This window comes from Fringilla coelebs (genome assembly GCF_963513975.1).
Source record: "Fringilla coelebs genome assembly, chromosome: 14".
Taxonomy (NCBI): Eukaryota; Metazoa; Chordata; class Aves; order Passeriformes; family Fringillidae; genus Fringilla; species Fringilla coelebs.
Window position 1 is genome coordinate 11,221,100 of NC_140040.1, and position 14,937 is coordinate 11,236,036.

The window sequence follows — 14,937 nt, forward strand, 5'->3', positions numbered from 1 at the left end:
AGCTCCCCCAGTTGTTTGGCTTCTCTGATGTGTTGGCTGAAATTCCCTCCTTTACTGCAGGAAACATAGTCAGTGACTAATAAGTGTTTATTGATCTCTGCTTGAGATACTTGCTAAGAGATGTAGATATCAATGAATATTTGATCTGACTTAATGTTAAGAACAAAAGTATTTTCTTTATTGCCTCACTTATGTGGGATATTCATGCATGCGTGATCACTTCTAAATGCCATCTGACTCTACCACCTGATGAGAAGGAGACTTCAGTGGGATAAATTCTAATGAATTAATATGCTATTAATTGTCCTTTTTCTTAGCCAGAAGTTAGTAGTGCAGTTGTTGCTTTGAAGGGTTAGTCAAAATATTATTGATTCTCAGCAGCTGTACTTGATAAGCAGAATATAGGTCTCATTCAAAACTCATTGCAGTCAATTAAAGAGACTTTCTATTGATTTGAGGAAGCTTTAGACTCTTTTCTAAACCAGACCTGCTTGGTGCTCTTTCTTTTCTCCTTCTGTATTTCACCCTTTTTGTTTTGTGCCCTTCCATCCTCCACGTGTGCTCTGGGGGAAGGGGCTAAGACAGTCTCAACAGGTGACAGGAGAGATGTCCTGTTCCTCCCTTTCCTCTTGTTCCTCACAGTTCTTACAGAAGCCAGAAGATAATATAAGAGACTGGAGGAATAGCAGGTCCTAGGATGCTGAATATTTACCTTTCTCTCTCCTTTTTTTTTCTCTTTCTCCCTCTTTCTTCTACCTTCCTCTTCTTAAAGCTGAACCAAAAATTTCCAGGAAGTACTTGTTGTGTCTGGATAGGTTAAAGTTTGCCGAGTCAAAAGTTTGCAAAGTGCCTGACTTCACCTGGATCTTTTAAAATTTGCCAAATTTAAAATTTACTCTACTTAAGATTTCTAAGGTTTGTGAGTAAAAGTTGTTGCTGAACCTCCTGAGAATGTGGGTGTTTCTCTCATGCACTGCCCAGGATAAATCCATCTGCCTTCCCCTCAGCCTGTGGAGAGGGCTGGAGCAATAGACCCTGTGCACCCTGCACTGTGCAAGGGAACGTCAGCTCTCGGTGATGTTGGCTCTGCACTGGAAAACTGGAGCACAGAGCTTCAGCCCAGCCTTGGCTCCTTCCATCCCTTCTCCCTCCGCCCCTCCATGCTGCTGTCTTTGCCAGTGTGTGGTCAGAGACAGGGGGTTGCTGAGGTGTGGTCCTGGTGGAGGACCTGGCTGCCTACCTGAGAATTTGGGTGTGAAGAGATCTGGCTGTTTACTCTTACCTCTGAGGTGGGGTCCCTCGCTGACCCCGTGGTTTGCTGGAGTAAATCTTCCAGCGCCTTTGTTACTGAGCCTCAGACACTATTTCCATGTTGCTGAACTGACACAGGGTTTGCAAAGGCTCTAAGGATACAAAGTTTGGCCTGGAAGGGGAAAAAATAAAAATAAAGAAAGGTTGCAAGGCTTGTGTGGGAATCAGCCAGGCATTCATATTTACCTGTGCAAGTTGAAAGGTTTCTGGGCAGCAGTGAGAATTTGTGCAGGCACACTTTCAAGTCTGTATATGACTGATTCACTCAATACAATTTCTGTTCTTACATCAGAAAAGCAGTTTGAGTGTTCTTAATGGCTTTTAAAATTGAATTGTGATGATGAGTCAGAAGAAAGTATAGCTGAAGATGGAACAGAGTCACCATTTGTGTGTTGCTTCCTGAATCATAATTGTTGGCATCAGTAGGCATACATTCAAACCTTTATGAAACAAGGCTTTTTGAAAAGTTTCTTTGAAATCGAGGCTACTCAGGACCAGGGAAATTACTGGAGTACTCCACTTACTGTAGATAGATACTTACTTTTATTATACCAGCAGGGAAAAAAAAGAATACTTACTCAAAATTGCAAATACTTCATACTCCATCTACTCTGAAAGAAAAAAAAAGATAAAAGTAGACTTTCAAAGCCATAGTTTTACTGAAGGACTTTTAAGAGAATAGCTTGAGAGAAGAATTTGTTGGACTTCTTTCAAGCATCATGTACAGAAGGTTATAAATACTTTGGGTCATTTTTAATCTTTAAGGTACTCCTGAGAGAAATGCATTTAAATGCACTGTAATAAAAACCACGTAATGACGTCATGTATGTGCATTAAAAGTATAGCAGAGATTACTCAAGTTTACTTATTTAATATACTACATTGAAGAGGTGTTGAGAAAGAAAAACACACACTTGCCTAATTCTTTAGTTTGTACAATTCTCTCTGGTATAATATCACATAAACCATAATATTTTATTTAAAAAGAAAAATAAATTAGCATATATATGCTAGTTTCTCTTCTGCTTTTCTTGAGATCATTTTAAATCACTAATTAATTTCACTGCAGTCATACTAGTTCTGCAAAAGACTTACTTTGGGCATTAGGTGGAGGTGACAAAAGTAGATTGTAGCCAGGAATTGTAATTCTTTTATTGTTGAAAATATTGAAGTTCTGCTTTATTTTCATGATAGTATAAACAGAGAGTGTTTCACAACTTTTCAACAAATAGTACTTTGGGGGTGTTTTGCCTAGCTTGAATGTAATGACTTTTTTTTTTTTTTAGTGCTGACTGAGTCTGTTCTGATTTACATTAACTTTCTGAGACAGTGATGCCAAAATGGAGTATTCTGAGGTATTACTGTTGTGGGTATTACTTTCAGAAGGACCTGTGTTGGGAACAGCAGAGTACTTAGAACCATGGCTATTTACATCACCATTATCTGCTCATGTGCTGACCCCAAGTCTCCGAAGCAGTGCAGTAGCTGCTGGTCCCAGGGAGCACCTCTGTGCCTCCCACCTGCAGCCAGCCTGCAGCAGAGGCTGCTGCTCCAGCAGGGCACAGGAGAGGAGAGCTGGGCAGTGCTGGCAGGCAGCGCCCCTGCCCTGCCCAGGACCATGGATCACAGCTCTGCAGCCCTGCAGTGCCTGCTTGCAGGGTGGCAGCAGGACCAAAGCCAGACTTGGAATCATTCGCTGCTCATTCCTCACTCATGTAGGCTTCCTCTGAGTTCAGTGGAAATCTGCTTTCAGATTTCATGAGAAGGGCAGAGCCCCAGAGCTAGGCAGTGGGAAATAGCTGTGTTCATACAGCAGAGCAGTCCAGAACTTGAGGGCAACGATCTGTTCCTACACCTAAGAATCTGTTTAATGTAACGTGCACTTGGGTAGAATTCTACTTTTACTTTCAACCTCAATTGAAAGGTGCTTGCTGTGCCTGCACACTACCACTTTTCCATCACTGTGTTGGAGAAATGCTCTAATGTGATGTTGCATTCTGAAACAGTTTCATTGTCTTTTTCTGAACAATTTGTTTCTCTCAGGAGCATAAGTAATTTTTTGCCACTGATACGGGGGGGTGCCTGTGCGAATATTCTGTGCTGTACGTGCCTTAACCATTCCTCTCCCGGTAACAGAGTACATTTTGCAGTCTTTTGCCTTCGGTTAAAAACAGTTGCCATAATGAATGTGAAATTGGATTAGGTATGTGACAGTGTATGCCTGTTATCTTTGCTATCGAGGCATTTACCCATTCATACACAGTTTTCTAGAAAGTTAAATTCTCAATACTCTATGGAAATACAAATATGTATTTGTGCTATGTCTCTTAGTCCAAAATACCATGCTAGAGATGTTTGCTTCAAAGTGTGGTAATTCAGAATCAATACCCTGAATAAGGGTGATCTGGCATGTCCTAAGCAACCAGGAGCTACTTGTGCCACCAGAAATATTGAACATAAGACTTCTAGGAAAGGAACTGGGAAGATGTTCCTTTCTACATGATGCAGCTACTGACTGTTTTGCAGTTTGCTCCTGATGCTTTTAGACAGTGAAGAATCATGCCTGGAGATGAAGTATGGGGCACTAAGCTCCTGGGGCAGGCAGGGCCCAAGGATGGTCGTCCTTCAGAGAAGGTCTTGCTGCTGTTGTACAGTTAAGCCTTGTACAATTATGTTACCATTGCTATTTTGCAGCTGAATGGAGGAATCTCCATCTGGGGCATACTTTCAGCTGCATGAGAACTGCCCAGGGATCTGCCCTAGACCCAAAAGGCAATCCTCTCTCTGTCACTGGAGCCTTGAGTCCAGGGCGTGTTTCCATCCTTCTTCCTTGCACCTTGTCTGCAGGGCTCAAGTCGTGAGGTTAACTGGCCTTATGCTGCTTTAGTGTTTTCTCCAAAAGTTCTGGAGCAGATTTTCGGGTCAGCAAAGCTCCGTGCAAGGGAGCAGATACGGCTGGGTTGTGCCTACGACTGACAAAACAAATTTGGGTTATTAGCGGGTTCCTTTGACTCATCACCCGGAGACTTTGAGAGTGTGAGGAGGTTTCTGTAAGCAAGGCAGGCTACTGTGGTTTAAAGTCTTGCTGCTGACAGCACGTTAGAAAAATCTCGTTTCTTCTGCTACCAACCCGACGCAGCAAGGCAGCGGTGTGAATCGATAAAGTGCATTATCCAAAAAAAAAAAAAAAAAAAAAAAAAAGGGCGGAAAACTGGTGGAAGCGGTGAAAGTTACTCACCTGGAACCTTCCGGGAGCGAGGACAGCGATGGGCAGGGCCGCTGCCTGCCCCGCTCCGGCCCGGGCGGGCGCGCACCGGGCGGGGGGAGCGGCGGGAGGGGCGCGGCGGGGCGGGGAGGGGCGCGGGCCCGGCCGCTCCGCCCGGGATCGCTGCCAGCGCGGCGCCGCTCGCTCGGCACTTCGCCCCGCAGCGCGCCCGGCCAGCGCAGCCCTGTTGCACCGAGTCCGGGCGAGCCGCCCCCTCCCCGGCAGCGCGGGGCGGCCGCGGCCCCGCCGTGCCCCGCTCCCCCGGCGGTGACGGTCCCCCCGCCTTTGTCGGGCGGGCGGCAGCGGCGGCCGGTCCGTCCGTCAGTCCGTCCGCGCCGGGCGCGTGGCTCCTTTGTGTACAGCAGCTGCTCCTGAATGCGGAGGCAAAGCTTGTGGCTTGGCACTGAGCTTTTAAAAAACAACAGCGCTCCCTCCCTCCTTCCCTCTCCCTCTCCCCTGCCCTCCCTCCTCCCCTCCCCTCCTCCCGCCGAGGTGGACGGGCATCCACCTGGGGTCCGCTGCCCACCTCTCCTCTCATCCTCCTCTCTTCTCCTCCTTGTTTACCTGCACTTTTCCGCCGCCTCTTCCTCCGCTGTCCCTCCTCCCTCGTCCCCGCTCTCGGGCAGGCTCGGCGCCCCGCAGCTCCGCTCCCTCGGCGGTTTGCCCGTGCCCCTACCCCGGGGAAGGCACTTGAAGGTGGATCTATTAAACCTCCCGGCGGTCTCTCCAAGTGGACCAAATCTCCAGCATGGATGTAAGATTTTACCCGGCTGCGGCGGGCAGCGCGCTCCCCGGAGACCCCTCCAACCTGGACTTTGCCCAGTGTTTGGGTTACTACAACTACAACAAGGTGATTATTCCCGCGGGTGCTAATTCCTCGTGCTGCTGCCCGGGCCGGTTGCCCGCGGACCGGAGCTGGGGCTCCGTCGGGGCGGGGAGGCTCGGGGCTGGGGGATGCGCGGAACCCGGCGCGGTGCGCCCGCCGCTCTCCGCGGGGCCGCGGGATGCCCGGCCCCGCAAAGTTGCGGTCAGCGGGGCCGGGCGGCTCCTCCTGCTGCGGCCGCCGCGGGGCTCGCCCGGGGAACCTGCCCTCGGGCCGGTGCTCGGGCGGTTCAGAGGAGTGCGAGCGGCAGACAGCCGGGAAGAGCTCGGGGAGGCGATCCTGCTCCCCATGGCCGGCGAACAAAGGCGCGTCCCGAGCGCGCAGCGTTCGCGCTGGGGTCGGGACTTGCCGAACTTTCCCCGGGCGGAGCCGCGGCGGCTCCCGGCGCGTCGGACCGAGCGCGGTGGGCTCGGACGGCCCTGAGAGGAGAGGATGGAGCTTCCCTCTGCTCTTTTCTCTCGGCTCAGCGCGGCTCTGTTGTGGCCAGTTCCTAACTAGAGGATTATCCAAACGGGCGGATTATCTAAAAGTGCATCCGCTGCTGGTACAGGAGGGTAACTAACGCTTCGCTTTGGCGAGGCTGTCACAGAAGTTGCAGTACCACTTCTGTCTATTCACACCTCTGCGGCATGTGCAGTGTTTGGAGTAAACCTTAGAGTCAGAAGCAATAGTCATTTCCCAGTGTCTTACCTTCATTTACAGAAATATGTTTTAATAATACGGGGATGATTTACCACAAATTACCCAAAGTTGAGAATGACACTGTGACTCACGCTATTTTGAAAAGACTTAGCTGTTTGCACTGTGATGTGTCAATAGCACATTGAGCTATTAGCACTGGGCCCTCACACATGCACATAAAGATCCCTTTCACGCTGTGTTTTTCCTGGTGCTATGTTTGTCCAACCTCTGGGGCCTTTTGTGAGGCACTGTATGAGATGCTGGGGAAAAGAAGGGTGCTACATGAAGCCTGAACTCAAGCTAAATCCTGTTTTTTTCAAAACGAAGAGATAAACTTTGCTGAAATACAATGCTCACTTTCAGAGGGAGAAGTAACGTGCGTTCAAATAGATTCAGTAGCTGGAGAAAACTTTCTCCTAGAGCGGTCGCGCCTGGCTGGGTGTCGCGGGTGGACTCCGGTGTCGCTCTGCACGCTGATGTCCATCGGGGCCGCCGCTGCTGGAGCTGGGCAGGCGGGGCGCGGTGTCGGGCCCGTGTCCAGCTGTCCGGCCCGTGTCCATCTGTCCGGCCCGTGTCCGTCCGTCCGGCCGCGGCCCGCGCATGCGCCCGCGCGGGGCCGGCGTTGTGCGGCTTTGTTAGCGCGGAGCGGAGCGCGCAGGGCCGGGAGCTCGGGATGAAATGTCAGCCCCGACTCCGAGCGCTGCTCAGGACTCCGGCAGCTCTAAAATGTCTCGTAAATGTCCGCCGCTGGCTGATAAGCCGGCTAATTTTGGAAACTTGCAGCGCTTACTGGCAGCCGGCGTGTTTACTGTAAATTTCACTTGTTCTGTGACTTTCCTGTGTGGTGCAGGGCGTGCGCTTAATTCAAGCTCAGGTGCAGGTTACTCTATGGGCTCTTTCTAAATTTTTTTTGTACGTCCGAAAATTTTAATATCTTCTGAATGCCGGTAGTTTCTCGTCTCCATTAACTTGCTGCTAGTGCACAGTTACATATAACCTTTTGACTGTATTTCCCATCGTTGTAGAAAGAGAACAGAGTGTGCATTCAGAAAAAGTCAAAAGTAACTAACTTTTGGCCTATTCAGAAACACGTTTCAGTTGCTGTACTCCTGAACATGATTTTGGCAAGTACCTCGTAGGCCAGGCTTCCAGTCTGCAGCAGAAAATATTTTAATTAACAGAGTACAGCTCATGATGCTTGTGTCTTATAATAGATATCTTTGTATGCAGAAGGCCTGATCCGGAGCAGGCTGACACACGCAGAATTGTGTTGCTGTTGCTGTGAGCTCTTCATTGGCTCAGCTGGCAAAACAGCAACGTGGTGTACAGGTGTTTCAAGGACAGAAGAAGAATTTGTGAATGAATTCCTAGAAAGGATGGGCCTAACTGTGTTAATCTAATCTCATTTTCTGCATTGTTTATAACGTGTGGTTATAGGAGTCATTGTAAATTTGTGGTTTTTAATTATCCTGATAAAGAGAGTACATCTGTTTTGATATCTTGCCTCCCTGCCTTGCTTTCCTTGTCTTCTGTCCTTTTCCCTGTGTTTCTAAGGAAAATAAATGATTGTTCTGTTAGGTACTGAGATGACCATAAGGCACTGAAAAAAAGGGCTGAAATATTTACTCTGCTGAAGTAAATGTGAGAACTGTTATTGATTTCACTAGGGACAGTATTTCAGCTCAAGTCTTTCTGAAACTCATTTGAGTGTCCTGCCCACTCATCCATGCCTGCTTCATTGTTAGGAGTTGAATCCGTATTCTCCTTGTGACAGTGACATTGCCTGTGACAACTGCTGGGAAACAGCATGATGGCAAGAGTAAACAGACTAGGTGGTTGTATATATGTGCAAAAGCAGAATTATTTATGTGAAAATATTCTCAAGATCATTAAGACACAAAGTTGTTGGCGTATGGCCTGCCAGTGGAAAATGGTATCTTGCATCACAGTGTCTAAAAATACCAAATTTAAAGCCTTTTAGTGCAAATACATTGCACCCTGTGAGATAATGCTGCCTTCCACCTGCGTGCTTTGAACAGAATTTCCCAGGACTGCAGGGTTTTTGTCCTTCAGTGGATGCAGCACTGGCAGGAAGGGGGCAGACTGACCCATGAGCCCCCAGGCAGGACTTGGGATCTCAGGGTGCCCTGTGAGGAGGGGTCAGAGGTGGGAGGAGAGCTGCATCCTGAGCCCTGGGTTTGGAGCCAGGCATGCTGAGGAGCTGTGCTGGCCCTGACCTGCAGGTAGCCTGTGGCTGGATTCCATCTCAGCTGCTTTCTAAATGCAACGTTGTGCCTTTGAAATTGGTGCTCAATGCTGGATAAGAAGACCTGAGGGTGAGGGATGTCATCTGGGGGTGTTTTGGGGAAGAGTTAGCGCTGAGTGCATGACAGGTGTTTGAAATGGACTGATGTGCATCCACATCCCTGCCACCACTGGCAGTGCAGCAGTTTCTGGCAGATTCCTTGGGGCTGCTTTTGGTGAGGTGGTGCAGCATGGCATGCACATGGAGAGGGCAGGAAGCAGGGGCACAGAAGTGCAGTGATTTGTCCAAGGTTACACAGTCGGTCACTGCCATAATCAGGGCCACAACCAAGGTATTCTGAGATTCAGTCCAGTGGTTTATGCTGAATCTCATTTGCTCTAATAGGATTACTTACATGTTTAAAGTAAAGCATGTGCTTAAGTGCTTTGCTGGACCAGGGCCATATTTGATAAGTTTTCAGCCCTGATGTGAGAGTACATTGCTTGGCCCTGCATGTGTGTGCCTGGTTCGGGATAACAGGGATCCACTTCTGCTTCATGGAATTGCACGAGTGAAGCCATGGTTTGCCTGCTTCTAGAAGAATCCTGCTGCAGTATACTAAAAAAAAAATCACCAAAAAGGAGCTATAAAAATTACAGAAAGTTGAAAGAGACCAGCTGTTGTAAAACATTCTGCTTCTGTTTTGAGCCCTTTTATGGTTCTGCAGATGGAGAATGATTTTGGACATTCAGTACAGTTGAGCAGCTTTTTCTAAACAAACTTTTTCACTTATTGAGTAAATTATATGTCTTGTACTAAAAATATTTAGGAAACTAGTATTCATCCTGGCATATACATGTGTTTTTGTTTTTTTTTTTTTTTTTAAAGGAGCTGTAATTCTTATAATGCCATTTGGAAAGAGTGAAAACTCCAAAACCTAAATACATACAGCTCAGTGCTTGAGTTATCATATTAAATTCCAGAATCCTTACTTCATTATTTAGCTGCCTGCATTTTATAACGTTTATCTCTACTACACAGATTGTCCTTGAAGGATACAAATTTCAAACATACATACCTTAATTTAGGCACTACCATACATATGAGATTGTCAGAGCTTGATGTTTTTGGCTGAAATATTTTTCATTTTACAAAGGAAGCTCAGGAAGTTTATCTTGTTCTTCCAGAGGTAAAGCAAAGACAGCAGTAGTTTAGTAGCAGCTAAACTGGGGCTCTAAGTCATTCCTATTAGAGTGTGTTGTTAGGAAAAAGTGGATTACAGTTATGCAAATAATTTAAAACTACTCTTCTTGGAAATTTAGTGTGGCTCTATATGCATAGGTTTTCCTTTCCTGCAGCAGATGGTGGGAGACAATGGGTGCATGGATGTTGCTAAGATAGAAAGCTCCATGCTCACTCATCAGCTGCCCTGCAAATATGCTTGTTTACATCTGGGCTCTGCTCTGGTGCAGAAGGGGCAGTCTCTGCTGCTCTGTGCTGAGCTCCTGTCTGTGTCCACAGCCTGACCATGACAGAGGTGGCCCCAGCTGATGGGAGAGGGACACAAAGCACCAGGCAGTTCCCAAAAAGTAGGGATGTGTAGCAGAGACACAAGTGCAGGCCTTGTTGGCGACAACTTAGGTAGGGGATTGGGAACTTTCTGTTCCATGTCAGTAAATGATATTTTATCACCAGTATTTTCCACTGATCATCTGGCTCATGTGGCAAGTGTGCTCAACTGCTTCTTTCACAGAACAGCCAGCTCCTGCCTTGGATATCTCAAAACCTCAGGACTAGGTAGGCAGCCACTGCTAGGGAGCAAAAAAAATCCCAAAATATTTGTCTGTCCAGTCCAGCACTAAAATTGTTGGATATATAATTCCTAGTCCCTGGAAGAGGAAGTAAAATGATCATATCAGTATGTCCACCAGAATGAAAATTACAATTTGTATCATCACCCTGCCTTGCATTCTGCTGTTTTGCAGTCAGGGTCCCCCCTGAGGTTTTCTGACGTAGCTAAGAGCTGGCTGTGAAACAGGAAACCCCTGTATGCCACAACTGGGCAAGAACTGTGGTGCCCAGGATGAGGACCTGTATGGGGATGCTGAGTGGCTTGTGCAGTGTACACTTCTTCTGTTGCTCACAGAATGCAGCTCCTCTGCTGAATGTACCACTTGTTGGTCGAGAGTTGATTGTATAAAAAAAATATATACTTTGTAGAAGTCAGTTTTTAGAAATATTTTTTAGATATTTTCCTTGCAGTGGGTTACAGCCATATCAGTAAGATGCTCGCAAGAGCACAGTGATACATGAGGAGTTTGATTGTAATGCTTGGGAGATATTTAGAGTACTTAGGATATGTATGGCAATCATTAGTGGGTGGGGTTTTTAAAGCAGCGATATTCTGTAGCAATCATAGCTCTGGGGGGTGTGTGCCATGGACATGGAGCTCCACTTTGCACCTCTGGCTCTGGAGGAGGAAACATTGACCAAATCCCCTGGGATGACGAGAGCCTCATTCCCACAGTACCACCCATAGTACTCCACGCTGTACTTCACAGACAGGTACCCAGTCCAGCCTAACCTCATAATATCAATTCAAATTTATAATGAACATTAATTTACAATAAAATATTAATTTATAATAAAATCTGCAATAGAAGCACAGGAAATAACAGCCTCTGTTCTTTGGCATATACTCAAGAGAGGCTCTCAGTTGTGTGATTCATTTGTGCAGTTTTGTGCAGTGTCTGACAAAGCGAGGCCAGTCAAACTGTGACCTGTGGTTTGTGCTGCAGCTTTTATTAAATTTACAGTTAATACATGCCTGTATATTTGTTGAATTCTGATACTCCTTAAATACCTAAGTAATGCTACTGAACGATGATGATCAAATTTAAGAGGAGAAGAATTTGCACAGCACTAATCCCACCTTTTTATCTGTAATCACTTTTCTACTGCTGTAAAATTGAGTGCTGTTATACAGACCTAATGGCAGGGTTGAATTTTCAAATGCTTCACACTCTTATCTGATAGCTGTGTTCTGTACTGTTACCTGTCTGTGTGATGTATTTATAGAGTGCCAGTCACCACAGTATCTTTGTGATGATTGCTACCAAAATTGAGAACTCTGAGGTGAAAATCTAATCAGGACTTTAGATAACAATGTCACACAAGAGCCTTCTGGTCTTTGCCTCTGTGCTCTGTTCAGATGAAGACTTAGATGAGATCATGCTTGCTGCCACCTTATTCATTTTTTATTTTTGTAACAAGATTTCTATTTCACATCTTTTCCACTGATGTTAGCATGTGTCAAAACAGTCCAAATCCTGTTTTGAATGTATTCTCTCTGTTTATACCTGAAACAATGTATTCAAAATCACAGGCATTACAGGGCAGCTGAAATATTAAAACCAAAAGGGGAGACTGTCACTTCACAGCTGCTTCTGCCATGGGTAACCTTGAATATCCAAACAAATGTTTTAATGAACTTCTTCATTCTCTTCATGGTAATGGGCAGATTAGCTGAAAATTCTATTTTCATCACATTAAAAATAACTGAGTCTTATGAGCAGAGTGCTGCAAGTACGATTGACCAGTGCTGCAGGCTGAGTTGTGTTGGAAAAGGTGTGCTCCTGAAACTAGACAATGTTAGTTTGTCATTGAAAAGTGTTTTAGGCAAACAGTTCATCTAGTTTTCAGTTTGTTTGTATAGTTCATGTTCCAGCTCTTGGCATCAGTGTTTGCTGTTTATTCCTGCACAACCAGTTTGCCCAGCAGCCACATTTGGTTGAAAAGCTCCATATCAAGAGGGGAAAGAAAAGCAATCCATTCTCAAAAAATCAAAGTTGAAAGAATGCCTTGTATCAAAGTGGTTTCTACATCCATAGAAGACCCATTCAACATGGGCATCTTTCACTTTCTTGCATGTGCATTAGATCAGGCCTGACCTTGGTATTTCATGGGAGAAATTTTTATCCATTCAATGTTTAATTTTCACTGTTTTAAAGTAACAGCCCTCCTTACTGTCTGGGTCACTAGAGCCACATGTTATTGTTCCTGGCCAAAGACTTGTGAGAGCTGAGGCTAACACGGAAAAGAGTGACATAGGTTAAAAACAAAGGGTGTTTTGGGGTGAAATGGCAGGACTTGGACTGGTAACCTCTGAAATAAGGGATCAGAGGTCTCAGCTACAGGCTGTGGTGAGAGCTGCAGAGGCAGCAGCACAGGGATCTCCTTCCTTTTCTGATCTGCTTTACCATGGATGGAAGTGATGGCTGTGTTAAATCATTATGTTAAAGCAGCACATTTCTCAGACAGATACATTTGCATTTGGATTTTCCTTCTTTACAGTGAATATTTTGAAGAGTTCTGATCAACTGGGCAACCTAACCAAAGGTTGGAAATACATAAAATTACCAGCATGGTAGGATTTGTGGAAAATGAAGTCGAGGTGCAGATGGCTGAGATCACTTGAGGCGAGGTGTCTTCATCTCTCCCTTTGATTTCCTTAAGAAATTTTGTCAAGAGAAGCTCTGCTGTGTTTGGCATTCCAAGTGGTTATAGTGAGTATTGTAATTCTCTAAGCAGTTAATATGAGAGAAATTAGATGGGAATAAAATCTAAATAGTTTTACACATCCAAGTCAATAAAGTAGGTGTTTAGGTTTTTTGTTTGTTTGTTTGTTTTTGTTTTTGTTTTGGGGTGGGGCTTTGATTGTTTGTTGTTGTTGTTGGGGGGGTTTTGTGCGTTTTTTTTGCAAGGAAACAACAGGAGCTTCATGAATCATCCTTTCTATCCCAATGGGACAATGCCTGTATTCAAAGTCACTGAATTATATAAAGGTTTGTAGGTTCAGGACATATTTAAACACCTCAGTATTGATTAACTGTCTAATTTTGATAAGAAAATGGTGTTAAAACTATGCAAAAATCAATTGCTGAATGTTGGAGTAGCTTATTTTCAGAGCAGATCATATTTGTCTGCTGTTCTTTTTATGCTACTTTCTTTATGGTTGTAAGGCTTACACCAATAGTTGAATTTGTGAATGGTTTGAGATACTGTATTTCATAACTTGTTATTAATAAAATGCTTTTGTTAAACTGCACTTTTATCAGTAAACTGTTTACCTGATAGGAGATTAACAGTCCTTTATTTAAATAAATTCTTTAAATGAAGGAAAAATAACCATTTTGTTTGCTTTAATAGGTTAATGCTGTTACTTTTGTGGTTTCCTGAAAAGCATGTGGCTGAAATGATGACGATAATGGGTGGTGGCCATGTAAATATGGGGCTGCTGTGCTATTGATCTTTTGTAGCAAAAACTTGGTAGTTGTGGCTTCCTACCACAACCAATCATGGTTCCTTTTTCTCCTGTTGTTTTGCTTGATACAGTTTGAAATATGTGGTATACTTTACATTTAAAAAAACCCTATTCTGTACATGTGGTAAAACCCCAGTATTTTATGATGCATTCTCTGCTCTTTTTCACAGCAGAACTTGAAGTAAAAACAAGACTGATCTCAAAACTACACCGGACCATAGATGTAAATACACTGTGAGGTGCAAACACAAGAGCTTAGGATAGGTTTGCACTACAAAGCAATCATGAGAGTAAATAATGTTTATGCCTATGTGACCTATCCTTCTCTTTGTGTTTTTATGAAGGTGTCCAATTGCTGTGTTGCAAATGATAAGATGAAGTCATTTGTATCAGTTTATTTTGTCCTTCCAAATAATTTGCAATTTCAGGATATTGTTAAATGAAAGGATCTAACAGATGCTTCTGCTGTCCTTTCCTCCTGACGTTTTTAAATCCTACTTAGAGCTATCTTTATGCTCCCGTGGTGGTGCAGCTGAGACCCAAGGAGAGCATGTGGAGTGGTAAATCAGATGTTATGTCACACAGGGCAGCCAGGCTTCCTAAACAGTGGCTTGCATCACTGCTTCCATGATAGAGATCTACCTGCTGTTTATGACAGAGCAGAAGTGCCTTTGTTTCATTCTCATCTTTTCATCTAAGCCACTTTTAATGCAATAGCTCTGTGCTGGGGTCTTGGGTGATGCTTGGAAGGTGCATTGGGTATTGTATGGCTTCTGTAATTGTTGTTTCAAGGAAGTGACAAGCCCTCAGTGTGTGCAGTCTCAGCTCTCAGGGTTGTCTCACCTGGCTCTGCCTCCAGCACTCTGAGTCAGCCGTTCCTGTGTGTCGGTGGCTGCAGTGCAGGGGTTCAGTGCCCCCTGCTCTGCTGATGGAAACAATGGTTGGTTCTGAGATTTCTCCTTCCTGGAATCAGCTTTGTGGGGGCCTTTGCTGTGAGAGGGCTCTTGGAGAGTGCTCTGCTTCAGCACATTCCTTGGGTGGCTTTCTCATCTCCCCGTGGCTCTGCCACCTGCTCTGCCTTGGGCTGGCTGGCTGATGGCAGCTCAAGGTACCAAAAACCTGACACGCTTGGAGCCACCACAGCTGGGACAGGACCTCAGTGTCTGTGCAGCTCAGACTGAATTAGGGGAAAGACAGGGCTAAATATGATTCAGAGGGATTAATCAGAG

At 45.3% G+C, this 14,937-nt stretch overlaps 2 protein-coding genes across 2 annotated transcripts in view; one reads left to right on the forward strand and one right to left on the reverse strand.

The window, feature by feature from the left end:
* Positions 1-1,888: 1,888 nt before the first annotated feature.
* Positions 1,889-5,319, reverse strand: LOC311159041 (uncharacterized protein). The gene is made up of 2 exons (XM_084214912.1): positions 4,550-5,319; positions 1,889-1,922 (listed from the first exon to the last, which is right to left on the reverse strand). Exons 1-2 carry the CDS (start codon positions 5,112-5,114, stop codon positions 1,918-1,920), a joined length of 570 nt encoding a protein of 189 aa, XP_084071038.1. The 5' UTR covers positions 5,115-5,319; the 3' UTR covers positions 1,889-1,917.
* The window catches only part of TOX3 (TOX high mobility group box family member 3), a 74,302-nt gene continuing 63,832 nt past the window's right edge, over positions 4,468-14,937 (forward strand). The window contains exon 1 of the mRNA XM_084214911.1: positions 4,468-5,426. Coding sequence (XP_084071037.1) covers positions 5,325-5,426 — 102 coding nt within the window. The 5' untranslated portion in view covers positions 4,468-5,324. The remainder of the gene's footprint in view (positions 5,427-14,937) is intronic.